Here is a 20,040-nt window from a genome sequence, read left to right as displayed (position 1 = left end):
TTTTGGAAGGCATGTGAAAAGAGGACGATAAGCATGGTAGGACCTTGTTGGTCATTACGTCTACGAGGTCTTTGTAAACTCTTCGCAACAATCTCTGCTGACCTTGAATGAATGAATAAATCTTCTGTGGTGCAGGGTTGGAAGCAATGCAGAATTTCTTGGCCGCTTGTTACTGGTTTGTCGGGCTACACGACTATATCCATGATGACATCGTTGCTGCCTCTTGTCTTTGCAACCGTCTGAGCTGCTGTGCAAAGAAAGAAACATCATCAGTGGTTAAATTTCTATGAAATAATAGATGTTTCGGTTTCTTTTAAGAGCAACCTGTTACTCTGTTTAAACATAGAGTCTGATTAATAGCTGAAAAAAACACCTGGACAATCTGTTTGTCATGATTGTAGGATGGTTCCACTTTACAGATTTGTTGGGATACTGCATAGGAACTGTGCTTTGAGTCTTTGTTCTTGTAGTAGCTCCAACAGTGAAAAGGTACAGAGATGCCAGAGAAAGATGCAGCCAAGAATGTCTTTGGCGTCTCAACCTGTTAGTTGCAAAAGCCGATGAAATCTTGAGAGTGACAATTTAACTTTAGGGTTTCTTTGTGTCTGAGAGGAGTAGGTTCGATGCAAGTTGAGTCAATCAGGTTGAACGGGTAGGTTTATGTGTGTAAAAGGTTATATACAGTCACGTGGTTCACATCTAATTCAAGAGAAAAGCCTTAAATCTAATTATTTTCCACATTGTGTGACAAAAGATATTCACTGGAATCATCCATTACGCAGATGACACAGTGTTTTTAGCTCACTTTCTTTCTACAGGCTACAGTTTTGATTATCAAACAGTCACTATTGAAGGTTGGGAAGATGTTGCAGAAGTTAAACAAGAGGTAAAGATAAAAGAACTTACCTAGCCGATAGCGCAGCTTGCTAACTGAGGTGGTTTGTTGCTTTAGCCTGATATGATTAGCTAGAATTAGCTAGTAGAAGAAAGATTGTCTCACAGGAGTTTACCTACCTCTCCTCCTGTCTCTGTATATGAGTCCCAGTAAGATGGTGGACAGCAGGTAAGGAGCTCCCACCAGCAGGTGAAACATGATTTGCAAGACAGAAACTGAACATGAAGCAGTCCGAGATGAGGATGAAGCTGTAAAGTTAAAACAATTTTTAAAAACTGTCCCAATAAAGGAAGAAAGAAACTTCACATTTCATAATTCCATAGTTCCCTTCACATGTATTTCAACTTTGCAATATAGATATAAACTTTTTGTGGGATTGTTTGGTCTCTTGATTCATCTTTTCATGAGAAATCAATTTTTCAATCAGACAGTGGACCAAAATATAAGAATACAATTAAAGATGTGTACAACAGTTTTGCAAATAGATATTACAAAGTACTAGCAAACAATGTTTGCAGAGCATACGTTCAAAAAATAAAAAGAAAGTGAAGAAAATTAAGAAATAGGGACAGTGAATAAACATATACGATGTGCATAAAGATACGTTTAGGATTTGGGGATGAAAATATTTTGAAAATGGGGGCTGCTCTCAAAAACCTCCATGGATACCTTTAATAACAGGTTGAAAAGCAGTGACCCCTGGTTGAAAGCTTCATGTCTGTTGCCCCTGTAACTACACCCAGTGGTGATGTCACATCGTACTGACACGCCCCCTCGAGTACGCTTCTACCTCACTGCAGTCAAATGAGACGTTTGACCATCAGAGGTCAAAGATCTCACACTTTAAAGTCAGTTTCCAGGTGTTGCGGAGGTCTACTGGATATGTGATTAAGGTAGTTTAAAGGTTTTTGTGTCCCAACATGTTCATATAGTATATTTGTCGGCCATTTTCTGAGTTATATAGCAACTGTCGACTGGTCGTCTCACCTTCAACAGCCAGCCAGCTGGCTCTTGATTCTTCACCTCCAGAAACGCTGCACATGTAGAGGCCTTCATCAGATTTGGAAACACTGTGAATGGTCATCTGACCTGTGGAGCCGCTGCCGATGGGGCGGCCATCTTTATAGAAATTAAACACGTGGTCGGGGGAGCGCGTCTCAGCTTTGCAGTACAGAGTCACAGCGGCTCCCTCCGACACAGGGAGGGCAGGACTTTCCAGGATCACAGTACGATCTTTACAAAAAGAAAGAAACTCGTCTTAATTTCCAACATAATCCTAAACCTACATGTGGATTTTGATGTGGATTAAATGCAGCTTTCAGTTCAACTCCAGGCAGGATAATATCAAACACCCCACTTGTTTTCAGTGTTGTGTGCTGTACCAGTGATCGTGATGTTGACACTGTTGCTCTGCTCCCCGTCCACAGACTCACACCAGTACACCCCGCTGTCCGATGGGTAGATGTTTCCAATGATGCAAGTCGACCCCGAGGAGGTGGAGCCCCAACCTAAGGAGCAGGGTCTGACCCCGCCCTCCAGTGTTTTCCTCTTCACCTTCCACCCGGTGGAGTTCAGCACATCCCCGCAGCTCATGGTNACAGACTCACACCAGTACACCCCGCTGTCCGATGGGTAGATGTTTCCAATGATGCAAGTCGACCCCGAGGAGGTGGAGCCCCAACCTAAGGAGCAGGGTCTGACCCCGCCCTCCAGTGTTTTCCTCTTCACCTTCCACCCGGTGGAGTTCAGCACATCCCCGCAGCTCATGGTGATGGTGTCGTACCTGAAGAACTGAGACCTGTCCGGGCTGACCCGAATACAGGCCGCTGGGAGGAGGAAGCAGAGAAGAGAGGAAGATGAGGAAGGAAGGAGTGCAGGGAAGAAATCAGGAAAACAACAAAAGGAAAGGAGCAGACAGAAAACAGTAGAAGTAAGAAAAAAAAGTGTGAAAGCAGGAAAAGAATAACAACCACGGGGGAAGAAAGAGGAAAAAATATCATAGAGATGAAAAAATATTAAAGAAAAAGCACAAAAAGAAAGAAATTGTGAGGGAGGCAGGAAAAGATGATGAGTAAAAAGACAGAAAAATCGCTCAAGACGCAAGAAGAAATTAAGAGAAAAATGCAAAGAGTAAAGCCAAATGAGAAAATCATCAAGTGAAACACTAATCAGTGACAGTAAAACATCTGTCGACAACATGTCAAGCAGTTTAAGAAAAAGAGATTATTTTCAAAAAAGTGAATAAATGTCAGAATTTGTACTCACACAGCATCAGGCAGAACGGTGTTAACTGCATCCTGTCTCAGCGACAACTGACTGATCTCTGCTCTTCCTCACTGACAAACCCCACCCTCACATACAGCACTTAGTCTGTCGCTACGTCTGTTGTCATGGGCAGCCACTCGTGTGAAACCGATTTCCTCTTAAGAAAAAACTAGATATGCACAAAAAAAGAGATCGTTCTGGTGTTTCCAGAGAAGCTGAAGTGGTTGACTAGAAAACAAACAGATGTATTTGCACTTTCAGCAGACATGATCATTCATGTGTTTGTGGCCACCTGATGAATCTAAGCCCAGTTCTCCCTCTCTTTTAGCTCTGTTTTTGGTCTCCACCTGCTCCTGAGGGAAATCTCTTTAGCTGCTAAATTCTCCACTATGTTCAGCAGCTGCTTTCTGACTGTGTGTCTGCCATTTAGTGCTGAGCAGGTAATGTATAGGGGGTTTATCAGAGCTTCTTCTTATCAGAGAGACCAAATCCTGCAAAGGTTTGGATGGTGGGTCCAGGTGGGTGGGGCTTGGTGACTGCTTTGTTGTGACATCACAAAGTTCCAGAAGTCCTGACGGCTGGTTTTAAGGCTCAGTTTCTGAATACAGGCTGTGTGCATTTCTCTGTGGACTGAGGCTTTGATACTTTCACAGTATTAATATAGAAGCTAGAGCTGATCTATAATCACACTACACATGGACACAGACCTTTACACTGGAGGAGCTTTAAAGTGAAAAACCCAGCAAGTGCATGTGACCATTTTTGTCTTTATTTGTTCATATATCCAGCTCCCTCTTCTTCCTACAGAAATCCTACAGACCTCAGATTGTTGTTTCAGTAACTTGAAATGAGTGTTAACTTATTGCATTGTATCAGATGTTTATGTTGCTGTCCAATCTGATTGATCATAATCTCACTCTTCACCTCTGAAAACACCGGTAGGGTTTGGACATAGTGCAAAAAAGTGCAACGTCATCATTTATCCACCAGGGGGTGCTCTGGATCTGTTTCTAGACTAGGATTCTATGAAGGAAGTGCAGTGAGACTACAATTAAACAAACAAAGAGCTTTTTTTGAGTTCATACCCAAGTGTCATGGACATACAAAAGAGAAGCTTAAAAAACATACACAAATGTCCATTTTTATCTAAAAAATATATAAAGATTTACCTCCAATCAGCAAGTAGTTATTTTAAATAAATGAACATCCCCAAATATCAAATATCACATTACAATATGCATGAGAAAATAAACACATATATTTAATTTGTTTTTGTAGAAATGTGTAACAAGTGGGCAAGTTTATACTTCAGCAGGTAACATGCACTGACAGCTCCATATTAACTTCCTCTGCGTGTGTCCTTTAAGATCTTCCAGTGACAACCTGCTGAGTCATTTTCATATAAATATACATATATACACAATATATACAGTAGAATGCAATAGTGAAATAAGGTGCAGAAGGAAAATCCTTTCATTCACAGATGAAGCTCAGTGGCCAAATTGTCACATTAAAAGTTTGCAGATTTTAAAAGTTGAAAGTGCAAAATGAGAAATTAGAATTTGTAATGTGACTGAGGCAAACTGAACCATCATCAGCTGCAGTTTACCTGTGCACACACCTGAGCTCTTGTATATAAAGGCATGAAGGATAGAAAAAGCTTATTCTCTAGATGGATCCAGAACTGAAACAATTACTGCTGCGTGTTCTTTTCACTTGGCTCTTACTCTTCATTCACATCTGTCAGAGGAGCGTAGTGGCTATTAAACGATGGTGATAAAGGAACAGCTAAGGAGTGTCTTTTCTGAGACCTGGGGCGCATTGGAGCCGGCTGAGCGCTACAGAGGCTCATAGAACGACCAATACGACATGGATTTACTACTGAAGAAGAACTGGACGGCGCTTCAGCATCAAAAGAGGAAAAAGCCGGGCTGCTGTTAATACGAATGGGTTTCTGAATGGGTTGGGCAGATGCTGGGACACTGTTTTGCCTTTGGAGGCGAGGTCTTTGATGCTTGTTCTGGGGTTCGATGGCAGATCCAGGTGGGTTACTGATGCTTGAGTAACTTGGTGTTGGGTTGTGGTCACTGGTTGAGATGCTGGTCTCCGGACTGGAGCTGACAAGTGGTTCTTGGACCATCTGTGAGGATCTGGAGGGACTGCACACTAATGTTGGCTGGCTGTGCTGGCAAACAACCAGAGACTTCAAGTCGTTCTGTAGTTGGATGATGGGCTTGTTTTTCTCACAAAGCTCTGACTTGAGATGCTCTATGAAGTCGGCCCGCTCTCTCTGCACCAGGAGCAACTGATTTTCAGATGCACCGCTGACTGAGCTTTCCCCTGACTCCTGTCTGGTCATTGGGAGTTTCTCGGTGTCTGCTGTATGAAGATAAAGACAAACCAGCTGTTAGTAATGCTGATGTTTATTGGATCCTGTTTGTTTGTAAGTTCAGCCACAGGTCTTGTCTTGTTTCCACACACCAAATTAATTGCTGAAACCTGGGAATGTGCCAAAGTCACAAAGAAGTCGTCAGACAGGACAAGGCGTACGAGCAGTCAGGTAGTCGGACCAGTTTTAAAGGAGCTATTTATAAGTTTTGCTATTGCTACATAGCCAACATCAGCATTAACAGCTGTTTATTTACCAGTTTAGAAGAAAGGCTGTGAGTTCAGACGTTAAACGTTAAGTTTGTTTATGGCCTAAACCCCAATGTTAAAATGCCTTTGGCTCTTTGTCGAGGGAACCAGGGTGACGCTAACATCAGGTGTTAGTTTCCAAATCAGCGCGTGAAGTTTACAAACCACCTGGTAGTGATTTGTGGTCTGTGGTTTGTTCACTTGTTACAATGACTCATGGCTAACGGTTCCCTTCCTGAGAGATGTTGAACTACTTTGTTGAGCTTCCCAGGGCAGAGGTAAGTCTCAGTGTCAGTGACTTACCAGCTTTGTCACATCTCCTCCATAAGAAGAAAGCTAATCCACAGGCTAATGCAGTGATTGCAAACACAGTGGCCCCTGTGGCAGCGATCTCAGTGGTACAAGAGCAGGGCCTCATGCAGTCACCTGAAATGAGAATAAACATTTTGTTGATATAAAAACACGCATTCTAATATTTCATAAATACTATATACACCACAAGGAGAAAACATGACTAATCTGCTCAATCAGCTGCTGCAGGGAGGTTAAATGTGGCGCCACAGTGAGACGACCTGTGGATGGCACAGGGGACGCTGCATGTTTAAGGTCTCCTCCAGTGTAAAGGTCTGTGTCCATGTGTAGTGTGATTATAGATCAGCTCTAGCTTCTATATTAATACTGTGAAAGTATCAAAGCCTCAGTCCACAGAGAAATGCACACAGCCTGTATTCAGAAACTGAGCCTTAAAACCAGCCGTCAGGACTTCTGGAACTTTGTGATGTCACAACAAAGCAGTCACCAAGCCCCGCCCACCTGGACCCACCATCCAAACCTTGCAGGATTTGGTTTTTCGGAGTGTTTTTACTTGAAATCTGCTGTATTTTATTAGATCTCTTAGAGGAGATGAAAAACTACACCAAGATGTTTTTTGGTTCTTTAAAAACCACATATATCTCTTCTCATGGATCAATACGTCAGATAAAACACAGAAGAAGAAGAAAATATGGGACTTTTACAGTGTAAATGTGAATGTACTGTAGGTGTGCTGCTAAAGCTCCAGTTTACCTGGTTTGAGGATTTCCACATCCGCAGACCTGTTGAACTCCAGCTGGTGAGCCCTGCAGATGACCCTGTGATGGAAAAAGACAGATAAAGCTTTAGTGCAGTTAGTTCATGAATCATACTTTTATTGTTTTCTTGTGGAAGAGATTGTCTTGTGTTTGGTGAACTGCACTTTTATATAATTTTATTGTTGGAAAGTTTTCCCAGAGTGCAGTGCCAGAGTGATAAACTAAGTCTGAACCTGCTAGTGCCGGTTTGGAGAGTCACTCGTCGTCTCACGGTGTGACATCCACTCTCATCTTGATGTGTTTCTGGGTCTTCAGCGTCAAGGTCATTTCCCCGATCGTCCAGGAACATGATCTTGGGCTCTGGCAGCCAGCTCCGCGCCTCACACTGCAGGGTCACGCCTCCAATCTTGTGAGAAACCACTGAGAGTTTTGGCTCAGACATCGAAACTGTGAAAACAAGAATTACACGGGGTGTTACCTCTGAGTGTTTTCCATTCATTCCGTGCAGGTGGAAATCAGGAATGGCATCAGGAAAAGTAAATAATTAACCGGTTATGTATCACACCCAACCATAGTCATAGTCACACTCCTTTGGGTGGAGCCCGACTTTGTAGTGGATTTAGCTTCATGTCATTTAATCAAAGATCAAAACAAAGAAACACACCTGAGAGTGATACCAGATAAAACATACAGTGATACAGTGATTTTAAAAATAAGAGCTGCACATCCTTACATTTGAGAAACTGGAACCAAAGAAGATTTTAGTTTTTAAAAAAAATAAATAATCAAAAGTATTTGCAAAATGATCTAAAATCGCAGTCAATTATAATCTTCTGCTTCTACTCTTGGCGATCACGTGGTCCGGCCTTATAAAGCCTTTACTCAGCATCGATAATCTGATCAACTGAACCTGTTGAAACACTGGGACGAATCCTACGCAGCCAGATGAAGGATAACACTTTCTGTCCGGACAGAACCAGCATGTACGTGTTGTTGTGTCTGTGAGTGTGGTCGAGGTAAACAGCAAGGAAAAGATGTTTTGGCTATTGCCTGAATGAATCACTAGGTCAGGCTCAGGCTTGAATGGATTGGTCTGGATTTGACTCAGACAGAAACAGGGAAGTTGTAGGTGACTATAAAGCAGCTGCAAAACCTTTAAATACACTTGACTGGACGTACCCACATTAAGCTCCACTTTTGTAATGTCTTTAGGGGCATTCTTCCAGAGCCTCATACACTGGTATCTCCCGGCGTCAGACAGCCGCACGTTGGAAATCCTTAACGAGATGTCTCCGTGTTTCAGGTTTTTCATGACGAAGCTGGTCCTGTACTCGAAGTCCGGATTCTTCATCTCGTGCGTCTCGCAGCCGTCCCGGTACAGGAAGATGACGTTCGGCTCCAGGTCATCCTTAGACCACTCCACTGTCGGAAGGTCGCCGCTGTCGGTGATGTTGAAAGTACAGGTAAGGGTGACATCTCTGCCAGCAAAGGCCAGGACCTTCTCTGGACCAAGCACTCTCTCTGCCGGATCAAACACTGAGGATTCACCTTTGAAAAAGACAAAATCTTAAATAAAACAAGACTGTGCATCATGTGCAGTCGGCACTTCCTCATATGACATTGTCACGGGTCAAAAAGGTTCTGAAATGCTGCTTGAGAAACGGGAAACATTTGATTTAAGCCCTTTTCAGACCTGAAACACACAACATGCAATTCATGCATTGACTGGTGCGCTCGGCCTTTTCTCCGCGCATTTACGCATCGTTTCACATTATTACAGAGTGAACTTCGCTGCCTTATTGGGACGTTTCTATCTATGTATCTATCAAAGTGGCAGGATCCAAGGGTAGAGTTGTATACTTACACACTGTGGCTAACTGTTAACTGTCTCCGCACTGCGAATAATACTAAAGGATACACCTCAAGTGACTCAGTGCATTAGTCTAAATACCAATCATTAGCGGGGGAGGCCCCAAATAATGACAGCGATACTGCAGTAGCTGCCGGCTAAAAACCGTTCTTCCAGTGAAGTAGGAAAATAAATCTCAGCCAACTGGAACCATAAAGCAAAGACAGCCCGAAGTTTCTCGAGCTTCACAGGACAAGAAGGCAAATACAGAACCCATAGAAAATTTCACTGTGTACTTTGTTCAGATTGTATTGCCCATATTAACAGTATTACGGTTGCTCTGATGGAGTACTGCTCTACCAGTGGTGTTATGATGCACAGGGGATATTAGGCCACGTGAGTGTAACGATTTCACAATGTCACAGTCGTTGAGAAACATCAGATTTTCACTGGGAATGACAACAAACACACTCTGGTACGCTGCGGGTCGTCCCATGATGCACCTGGCTCCTCTCTCCTCCTCTGCCTCTCCATCTGTACACATTCATACCCCATTAATACATATTAATACCCCTGTTTCTCTCTCCTGTCTCATCCTGTCGCTCTCTGCAGGTATTTCTGCCTCCGGAGCTGCAGAGTCTGGATCTGCGACTGTGAACCACCTACAGCTCCAGGTTTTCCCTGCCACAGTTGCCAAGCACTTAACCTGAGATAACATCTGTTATAATTTGCCCCTCTGTGAACGAACTTGACTTGACTTGATATGAACAGGCAAATCTTTGTCTTGGTGCCAAATATCTTCCTTTGACGTCGACAGTAGGGTGGGACCACTATCCTCGCATTCCTACAGTAGTGATTGTCGTGGGACAGGTTTATACCAAGTGTTACAGGTGTCTGACAGTGTATATTTTCCTTTATAAGTTGTATTAGTGGTTTTTTTTAACATTCGTGACCGGCTCCAAGTTTTAGGTCTGACTCAAGAACCAAGTCGAGAGAAGAATCAGTGAATTAATGAAATAATTCATGTTAATATCAAGTCATTCACACAATCTGTCTTATTAATCAACAACACACCAATAACTGATCGACCATGGCACTCACACAGATCTGAACAGCCCACGTGTAACGTGGCATTTAAATAGATACGTACATACAGCTTCACGTAAACACAAATATAAACTAACACATAACCCAAACAAACCAAAATCTACATCCATGCACCTTGTAAACACCTGATTCAGCTCATGGATAAATAATATATAATATAATAGAAATAATAAATAGTAAAGTTCTATCCTCAGCTCTTATCAAGTTTGAATCATGTCAATCATATAAAGGACAATTAAAATACAATATTCACAACAGTGGTGCCGCAGAGACGCTGTGGCCTAAAATCATGTTTGTTTGGTACAAGAAGCAACAAAAATCACATCATCATTATTATTATTACTATTTCTCCAATTCCACCTTAAATGCGAAGAAATAATTGCAATACGATTTTTTTTTTGCATATGTTTCAGCCCAACTTTCTGCTGTCTATGAACCTGCAGAGAGAAGAGTTAAAAGTCATGAGACTCTCAGTGAGTCAACCGCTTCCCATGCTGTCACAAACACACACTCTCACACACACACACACACACACACACACACACACACACACACACACACACACACACACACACACACACACACACACACACACACAATTAAACTCAGGCATGTCTCTTACGCACGTGCAGCTTTTTTCTTTCTCTGATTACAGTAACAAACTCCTTAGATATGAAAGTGTGACGCAACTTCACTTCTACACTGAAGCCATTTGACAACGTCCTTCAAAACAAAATCATTTGTCTTGTGAATAATAACACACTTAGAACTCACACTCCACGGCTGATCTTATTTTCAAACGGAGAAACGTCATTTAAATCGATGCTTACATATAATAAATAAATAAAAAACTGTCACATACCTGTGCAACACAGCAGGGCAGAAAACAGGAGAAGACGATCACACATCCCCAACACACAAAAAAGTCCGATTTTCGTAGCCGTAAAAAAAAAAACCCAAAAGAAAATAAAAGAAAAAGAAATAAAAGTTATAAAAAGTAGAAAAGTAAGAGTTTCCTGAAAGCGCGGCTGTGCAGACTGGGGCGGGTCTGTCTGCCGGCTCTCAGCGCGCCACTGACCGCACGTTCCCCAGTCACAACGGTATTACCCTACCCTGACGTCACACCGGTAGGATACGTTCAATGACACTGGGAAAAATCTCCCATGACCCATAAATCTTTCATTTTTTTAATGCAAAATTTCTCATCAGTAGGAGTGCGTTTTAAAATAACAAACCATGATTCCCTGCTTTGATCATATAAACTGAAAAATATAGTTGATCTACCATTTCTAGAACTACAAGGAGACTAATTACAGACAGTACTTTTACTGTAACGCTGTGCTCTTGTACTGGCGGGGTATTTTTACCCGGTGGCACTTCAATAAAATGTTTTATTTTTTTTAAAAGATACAAAAAATTAAAAAGAACCCCTTTCCAATGGAAAAGATCGCGTCATTACGTCTTACGCTCGGTTACGCTCGCTGTCTTCCTCCGACCCTCGGAGTGAAATCCGATCGGATCTTTAAGAGGCGGCCGCCATTTTGTTGCCGGAAAGCTAACGAAAACAAACGCACCCGCTGACGCCTGCGCAAATGCAACAGGAAAGAGAGAACGCGCCAACGCAGGTAAACAATAGCTACGTAGTCTGCTATTCACAACTCTGAATACTTTGATGAAAAAAACCTTTAGATTTTTGTGATCGTGGACCTTCACGGACCAAAGGGATATAAATAATGGAGGAATTGAGAGAAAGTCCGACTTCTAGACCTTCTCAAAGGTAGGGATCTCCACCGCCGTGCTGCTTCTGCCTGTAACAAATGCTCGCAGATATTAATAAATCATAATTATGTGCTTATGTTTAGCGCAAAACGAAATGAACAGTTGAATTAAAGAGACTCTAACCGATCTGAGGATGTACAGCCTGTCTATACTGACAAAGGTTGGAGCGTTCACTCCCTCAGAACCCTGTAGAACCTTATAATGGCACCGTGCTTGGGACAGCGGGCGGTATGAGGTCATTTAGACGTAAAATGCTTGTTTACATTATAATATTTTTCGTTTAACATTACAACCCATGGTAATTTATTTGAATTTGATAAATTAAAGCAACCTACAAAGTCAAGCTGCGGTCATATAATTACCAACCTTCGTTGTAAACGTCCTTCTGTTGTGGCCTCTAACTTCCACCAAAGTCTGGGATTTTCTTTTCCCTCAAGTTTTCGATTTGTAATTTCTGAACCAGCCTTGAACGTAACATATGGATTGTGACAGAAAGCTGTGCAAGGTGATTTTTCCGGGTCGTGTGCTTCACACAGCTGCTGTAGAAAGAGCAGCGGAAAACCATCGAGAATTAAGTATTAGTCAAACTCTAATTTATGACAGGCTGCTGCTGTTGGGTTCCTGTGTGGTCAAATCTGGCCACACGTCTGTAATCAGTCCCCAAACAAAACACTTCCTGCTATAGTTTGAATTGACTCCAGCTGAAAGATACTTAGATGTCAAGAGTCAAAATCAAAACTGTTGAGTTTACTCTCGTTGAAAACTGTGAAAAGTGGCAAATATTCACATTTGTGAAGCTGCAACCAGTAATTTATTCTTAAAAATGACTAAAAATGAATTATTTAATATCAACATTTTTGCCAATTAAATTCCTGCTGGAGTCGACATGCATTTAGAAAAATGTCTCACTTCAACCACAAGAGGGCACAACACTGTCTGACTACTCTTACCACCATTCACTTTATACAACAATGTAATTATTTAAATTATATTATACATGCAAATAAAGCGGGAGACTAAATGTCTCTTTATATTACGCTTAATGAGGTTGGAACCTCAAATTTATCTTTTTATGGATCAACACTTCAAATAATCACCCTCTGTCGCCATCAGTGAAGGAGATGAAAGAGTCTGTGGAGCGATGTGACTCACTCACACTGAAAACAGAAAAGCTTCACACCCTTGGTGCAGGAAGTCAAATAGAACGATGTTTCAAAAGTCCCTGCAAGGATCATGTGACAGTAAGTTTAGCTGAGAGTTTTGATTGGTCTGGGATGTTGGTGGAGAACGAAGACACACTCTGTGGTTTCCTCGTTGTAACGGTGAGAGCGGTTTGTTATTATTTGTCACGTCTTTGTTCAGGATGCTTCACATTGACGCTTCCTCATTTCCTCAGTTGTGACGCTCGCATCGTTTTTCAGAAGAGAAACTTACCGTTCGCCATGTTTTACAGGTAAGAATTGCTTTTTAAATTAAAACTTTTGTGTTAAATGTTGGGTACATCATCATTTCATAATCTTAAACATGTGAAAGTTTTGACTGTTTAAACTTGCGGATAATTTCATGCATTTAAAAACAAATGATTTATGTTGTTTAGGCATTTTACCGTTATTGTCTAAATACACTGGACTTGAATTGTTATTTATGCCTTAAAGTCAGTTCAGACATGTTGTACAACCTTTCCCTGTATCATCTGTCAGAGTTTTCAATATTTTACTACTTAGATGAATAATAGACTTGAAGGATAAACTACCTGGAATAATCTAATTGTAAAATGTTCTCTTAGATTATGATATAGATATGATTATATATGTCAGGAAAGTTGTGTATAGTTGTCCAATTCTGGGGATTTTACCCATTTTTATTGTGCACAAACTTTCATATTTGATATAACAGGAAGTTGCAGAGTAACTGTCGGTTGTGGTTTACTTGCGCGCCATTTACCCGTGTGATGATGACTGAGATAACAACTCAGAAGCTTCCTAGAAGTGAAGACGTATATTAGAGACTGTTTTTCAAATCTAACAGCTGAGGGGGAAGGCTGTTTGTGAGGGAGACCCATGGATGAGGCCGGAGGGCAGAGATGCACATGGACATGGCTGAGGTGAAAAAGAAAGAACAAAGGAAGACGGAGGTATAGACCCATATAACCTCTAATCTTGGTAAAGTAGTGGCACCTGAGGAGGGCGGTTCCTTTCCAAGCAGGAGTGCTTGGGTTATTATTAAGTCTGGTATTTAGTCCCCACTTTTTATACCGGGGACTTCTTGATATTTGATTTATTGATTTATTGATTTTTATATTTCAGAAACTCAAGATTCTGCATCAAGTGATGGACCCCAGCGCTGGACTGTCTTTCATTCCCATCAGTATTTCACTTTTACATCTCAGTATCAGTGATTTGCTTTTATATCTCAGAATCATTCTTCTAATACATTCTCATGGAGGTAATTTCCAAGCAAAACTTCTCCTGAATGCAAATAGATTAATACATTCAGATGTAGAGTTTCAGCTGAGTGAACTGCAGTCTAAAGCCATCCAGACGACGACAGTAGCCGTGCACTCCGGCAGTGAGGTGTGTTTGTTTTACAGCTTTTGACGGGTCACAACAGATTAGATGAATGAGACACCAGCAATGAGACAGGAGAACACAGGGAAAATGATAAAGCATTTATTTAATTAATATTTCAAAAGGCATTAGAAATAGGAATTGTAAAAAGAATTGATAAATGAATGATTAATCCATCAATAAATACTTTACTCATTAAGTAAACCATTTATAAAAGCATTTATTCATTCATGAATAAATAATAGAATTTGAAATACTTTTTTAAAAGGTATTTTAAAAATGGGAATCCATCCCTAGATTCACTCTTCAATTCCTTTTTCCAGCTGCTTTTCCTATTAGCTAATTGATTAGTGTAGTCATTTAGCCTCTCTGTGACCAATCCCAATTGGCCATGGGATGTAGCAAGCTCTCTGATTGGTTTGAGAGTTAACCAGTGGGTTTTCCTGTGACATTACCTCTGTTGATTTGTTAACTTAAGCCACAAGAAGAAGTTTTTTTTTTTTTGTATAAACAATATTTTTTGGAGAGAAAGGAAAAATTTTTTGCTCTTTTGCTCTTTCTTTCAGGCCTTGTTTATACAGAGGAAAGAAAGCTTGATACACAGATATTATGTGTGTGAACAGATTGAAAATCCGTGTGTAAACGTCTCAAACAAACAAGTTTTGAGACAAACTTTCTGCCAGTCTGAATGAAAATCCACTTGTGTCACTCAGGTGCTTTCAGAAACATGTGATCGCCTGCTGGTGATGACATTTTTGTTTTAAAAGTAAGAGCACGCAGTCTTCTCTGAGCTTTTTTCTTTTTTTAAACTTGCCTTTCAGGGCTTCTCTGAGATACAGAAATCCACATGACTTTTCCAACTGCAGAAAACGATCGGTGCTACACAATCTTACACAAAGATTATGATGGTTCTCCCTCTGATTGATTGATTATTTGTCACTTTCAGAATTGAAAAGTTCGATGTGATGACATGAATTAAAGCTGCTTTTTTTGTTTGTTCTTTTTCCTTGCAGCTCAGTCAGAGTTGATTTGTTCACATCAACCAATTGTAGCCTTGGCTGGTGATGATGTCATTCTGCCATGTCGCCTTGAACCTGCCATCAGTGCCAGGACAGTGGAGTGGACTAAACCTGGTTTGGACCCAAAATACATCCATATTCACGAAAAGGGACTGGAGCATTGGATTCAAAATCCTTCTTATAATTTCCGAACACGAGTGTTTGTGGATGAACTGGAACAAGGAAACGTCTCCATGAAAATCTTCAGTGTGAAACTGTCTGATGAAGGAAAATACAGATGTTACATTCACTCAGTTCAGGAAGAAGCTTTCATCCATCTCAGTGTTGGTGAGTCAGACTCTGTGTTGATCGACTGAACTGAACTAACACAAACACAATTTGATACTTAAAGTTACAAAGTGACCTCAAAGTGACCAAAACCTCCTCTCTTATCTCCAGGTTCAGTCTCGTCACCTGTCATAAAGGTTACTGCAAATACAAGTAGAACACTGGTGTTACAGTGTGAGTCTAAAGGCTGGCATCCAGAGCCTGAGCTGTTGTGGCTGGACGGTGAGGGAAAGCTGCTCTCTGCTGGACGAACAAAGACAATCAGAGGTCCTGATGACCTCTATACTGTCAGAGGCAGAGTGACTGTGGAGAAGAGACACAGCAACAACTTCACCTGTAGAGTCCAACAGAAGATCATCAACCAGAGCAGAGAGACACAGATTCATGTTCCAGGTAGAAATCTTTCAGACTGTCCTGTAAAAAACGAGCCCACAGGTCGTCCGTCCGAACGGTTATTATGACCCATAGTTAGGTTTTGTTGCTTTGTGAATTCCAGTGGTTTTAGTGATGATGACCGGAGCAAAGGGGAAAGTGCCGTGACGTAGCATGAAGAGAGACAAAGTCCACGTCAAGAGGAGGTGGCGGTGGATGGATGAATATGATAGAGGAGATCGGTGTTCGATTCCCATGTGAAACCAGTAGTTTATATTGTTTCTTTTACCCATGACTGTTTGTTGTCATTATTGTAACCATGACAACAAAGATTGTCTGATGTTGAGGAAGTACTTATTTAACCCAAATCACGACCTTTTCTCAAACCTAACCAAATAGTTTTTGTGCCTAAACCTAATCAAGGCATGACCTGTTATTATAGTAACCACGGCAATGTTCAGTAGGCCGCTCTCGGTGCAGTTGCGTTTTTAATATGGTAACCATGACAACTGATATCCGGAACGCCTGTCGCTGTAGGGGCACTATTTCAGGAAACACTCCTATGGGTCGTATTAGAGTGTTGAATAAAAAAACGACCTGTGTGGTTGTTCAGGTTGGAGGAGTTGTTGACATGTTTATAAAAACCTTTATACTGACTTTGTCTTACTGAAATAGATTTCTATATAAACACCATGCTGCTCTCTTTTATCGTTTCAGGTGGTTTCATCAAGGACCCATCTGAAGATTATCTGGTGATTATTGGGATTCTTATGCTTGGGATCCCTTCTATTCTTTTGCTGGTTGTATTTTTGCTGTGCCGTCTACGTAGCTCCAAAATATCTACATCTGATGAAGAAGGACAATCAACACAACTGTCTGAACTCACTACAGGGGATTTGACCAGATAATCACCAAATATGAAGAGGCAGAGTTTGTACTGTGCAGCAACAATACACGTTTTCTGTAGTTTCTTTATAACATTTGTGAGCAAATTAAATGTATAATTTCTAAGTCATCTGATTGTAAATATAGTGATCAGGGTTCACATCAAACTAACAGGATGTTGAAGAAACTACAGCTACTGTGAAACTATGAACTGTAGTAAACTCTGGAAAACACCTTGTATCTGTGAACAACAACAATGTCCCCAAATGAAATGTCTGTGGTTGAATCTTCCTGCAGAACTCATGTGATCACCAGCAAGACCTTGTCACATCACACTTGTATTTATTAGAGGAGTAAATTACAAACCACTTTACTGATTCAAATCATTTTGTTCAGTTCAAAGTTCAAAGACAGGTGGTCACTGATAATCAATCATATTTGTATTCAAATGCATTTCAGTTTGTACAACAGTAAGTGAACGCGTCATTGTTCTTACAGCAGCAACCAACGGCACTGATTCAGTCTTCAGTGTTATTCTTTATTTGGATCCCCATTTTCTTCTTCTACAGCGGGGTCCACATAAAATCATTCATTCACAAACAGCACATAAACAAACTGTGGTCGTCCTGTGTGGTTCATGTGTGGAGACAGGACACACAGAGAGTTAGTGCTCAAACACGTCCACTAGAGGTCCCTGTTTCTCTAAAGATAAAAATGCAAACATTTCATTGTGTCAGAACAAAACATGCTGACTGTTGTTTTTAAATGTCATGATTCAAGTTTTCCTGTTTTTGAATGAACATTTTGATGAAACATATACAATTATACTGCATTTGATCATATTATAAATTATTTTTACATCATTCATTTGTCCAGTTCTATCAATTTTTATATTAGTATTGAGAAACTATCTAAACATTGTTTTTTGAAGTTTTTGTGTGCATGTGTGTTTATATTTTATTTACTGCCTTCCATGATCTTACTTCATTTATCTGCACTTTCTGCATCATTTACACTTCCTCTCAGAGGTTGACTTCCTCTGAGAAGAGGAAGTGTTCAGTGCTGGTTTCTCTCCCTTCACCTTGGAAAACTCTTGGACCTCATGATCAGGATCGTTGTCCTGCTGAATGATGAAATGTCGTCCAATGAGCCACAGACTGCTGCTGTAGGCTTCAGTATTCACCCTGCTGCTCACACATACATGCCCGAGCCGGTCCAGAACCAGCACCATGTTGGACAGATGAGGTGGAGGCCTTTGATCTTGAGCTGCTCCTGTTTCCTCCACACTTTCCTTTCTTTATTATTTTGATAGAGAAACTGGCCAAATGCCAGGTGGGAGCAGAGAGCATCTGTTGAGTGGACTTTAGTGGACTCAAAGCTGTAGCTGCTGGACAGTGGAGCTTCAATAAAGTCCAATATTTAAGGGTTGAATACTAATCATAATTGTTTCAGTTTTTGATTTTTAATACATTTTCAATATGTTTTTTTGTCATTATGTTCAAGAATATACAACATGATAATATGATAGCGAGAGAGTGAAGGAGGTCTGATCACTTTCTGAAGACAACTGTTTACAATGCACGTTTTCATTCATCAGAGGTCGACTAATAATATTGTTAATTGTTTTTATGCATCATTATTATAAATATCAATTATCGCTGGTAAAATATCCACTGTTATTTAATTGTTACATTTTTTCTATTTATATTTAAGCTTTTCTGACCTGCAAGTATCTGCCTTGTTTAATCTTTGTTTGTATGTCTTTTCTTCTTACTATGTTTATTGTAATATGCCCCCACAAAAACAAAAGCAACCTCCCTTGTTGAAAACTGATTCTGTTCTGAAGCAATGTTAGGTGGTTAAATATACTTTAGGTCACATGAATAATCCTCAATCGTCTTCATTATAACGAGTCAGATGTCTTTAGCTTGGATGCGGGTTCATTGTGGTTCAGCGCTGAAGTGATGGAGATTTCCACTCTTACTTCACGAGGCGAAGTCACTCTCTAGGACTACATTTTTGACATTTTTAATTTGTATGTATTATATATTTTATGAATTGCCTTCAAGACGCTATGATAGACTATAGGTCAGTTGTATTGTAACATTCATTCTTGATTTGTCAAGTTGTTAATGTGTAACTTTAGTGATTAAGTACAAACATGAATCTTTGTTATTGTAGTATACAAAAATGTATAGATTTGGGTGCCTTGTAGAGAAGCCTCGTTTGGTAAAAGATGTTAAAAACTTAATTACACTCATAAGACTCTAGAGTAGGGTGTAGGTGCAATGTGATTTTCCGTCTCAGGTTCATGATATCAAATCAGACATACATTACAGCAGTACAGATTGTGTTTATGTATTTACACTGATAACCTCAACTGTCATCATCGAAAACTTCACAGGGGGTATTAGCATTTAGAATTAAATGACTGAAAGAATAAACAGTTACTCGAAAATAAGTTTTCCCCCATCCCTAGGAAGGTTTCCCTCAGTAGTCCAGCAACCTCACAGCAATGGAAGGGCATAACGCATTGACCTGTAGTTATATTGTTGTTTAATAAATAACAAATCTTGAATAAAACATTGTTGCTTCTTTCTTATCAACTTTTTGATTTCTGTTTCTAGAATGTAGGGAGCTGAAGTTTTGTGATGCGTTAAGGCAATGATGGAGTTCCACTTGAGATCGTTTTCCATCACACTTGTTGTCTATGTTATCTGCTCAAGTCATTTTGGCGGTAATAACTAACCTGCAGAACGAACTCCCAGTAACAGCTCTCTGAAAATCATCATAGTACAAACTGTAACTGCACACACTTTCACACGTCTTGTGAGACGTCAGCACATTTCGAATTGTGTCAAACAGGTTCATGTTGCGTCACAGACCAGGGACTTTACAAGAAGACCCTTGTTTTTTATATTTCTCTGGCAGTGAAGTTGTATAACAGCAGTCTCTGTTGGAAAGATGTGGGCTTATGTCATGCTGCGATAGAAGTTGTTAGATATGCACAGTCAGAATACTAATCTATGTTATTGTTTTTTCCTGTTGTTTAGTTTTTTCCTTGCAGCTCATGTTCCAGAGTTGCATTTGGTTCTCATCAACCAGATCCGTAGCCTTGGCTGGTGATGAAGTCATTTCTGACCATGTCACCTGAACCTGCCATCAGTGCGCTGCACTGAGAGTGGAGTGGACAAACCTGGTTTGGACCCAAAGAATATCCACGTCCAGCCAGATGGACGCCTGGAGTTTGGACTGCAAACATCCTTCT

At 40.6% G+C, this 20,040-nt stretch overlaps 2 protein-coding genes across 2 annotated transcripts in view; one reads left to right on the top strand and one right to left on the bottom strand.

Moving 5' to 3' along the window:
- On the bottom strand, positions 1–3,197 carry LOC111239733 (low affinity immunoglobulin gamma Fc region receptor II-like). Its single transcript, XM_022769639.1, has 5 exons — positions 3,161–3,197; positions 2,278–2,721; positions 1,883–2,128; positions 1,015–1,143; positions 1–247 (listed from the first exon to the last, which is right to left on the bottom strand). Exons 1-5 carry the CDS (start codon positions 3,189–3,191, stop codon positions 186–188), a joined length of 912 nt encoding a protein of 303 aa, XP_022625360.1. The 5' UTR covers positions 3,192–3,197; the 3' UTR covers positions 1–185.
- Positions 3,198–12,945: 9,748 nt separating this feature from the next.
- The window catches only part of LOC111239717 (butyrophilin subfamily 1 member A1-like), a 9,507-nt gene continuing 2,412 nt past the window's right edge, over positions 12,946–20,040 (top strand). The window contains exons 1-6 of the mRNA XM_022769618.1: positions 12,946–13,055; positions 13,631–13,736; positions 13,909–14,047; positions 15,183–15,515; positions 15,627–15,908; positions 16,605–16,712. Coding sequence (XP_022625339.1) covers positions 13,686–13,736; positions 13,909–14,047; positions 15,183–15,515; positions 15,627–15,908; positions 16,605–16,712 — 913 coding nt within the window. The 5' untranslated portion in view covers positions 12,946–13,055; positions 13,631–13,685. The remainder of the gene's footprint in view (positions 13,056–13,630; positions 13,737–13,908; positions 14,048–15,182; positions 15,516–15,626; positions 15,909–16,604; positions 16,713–20,040) is intronic.

Source organism: Seriola dumerili, unplaced genomic scaffold (genome assembly GCF_002260705.1).
Source record: "Seriola dumerili isolate Sdu_G_001 unplaced genomic scaffold, Sdu_1.0 BDQW01004229.1, whole genome shotgun sequence".
Lineage (NCBI taxonomy): Eukaryota > Metazoa > Chordata > Actinopteri > Carangiformes > Carangidae > Seriola > Seriola dumerili.
The sequence above is the reverse complement of the archived record's forward strand: the minus strand, read 5'-3'. Positions and strand labels throughout refer to the sequence as shown.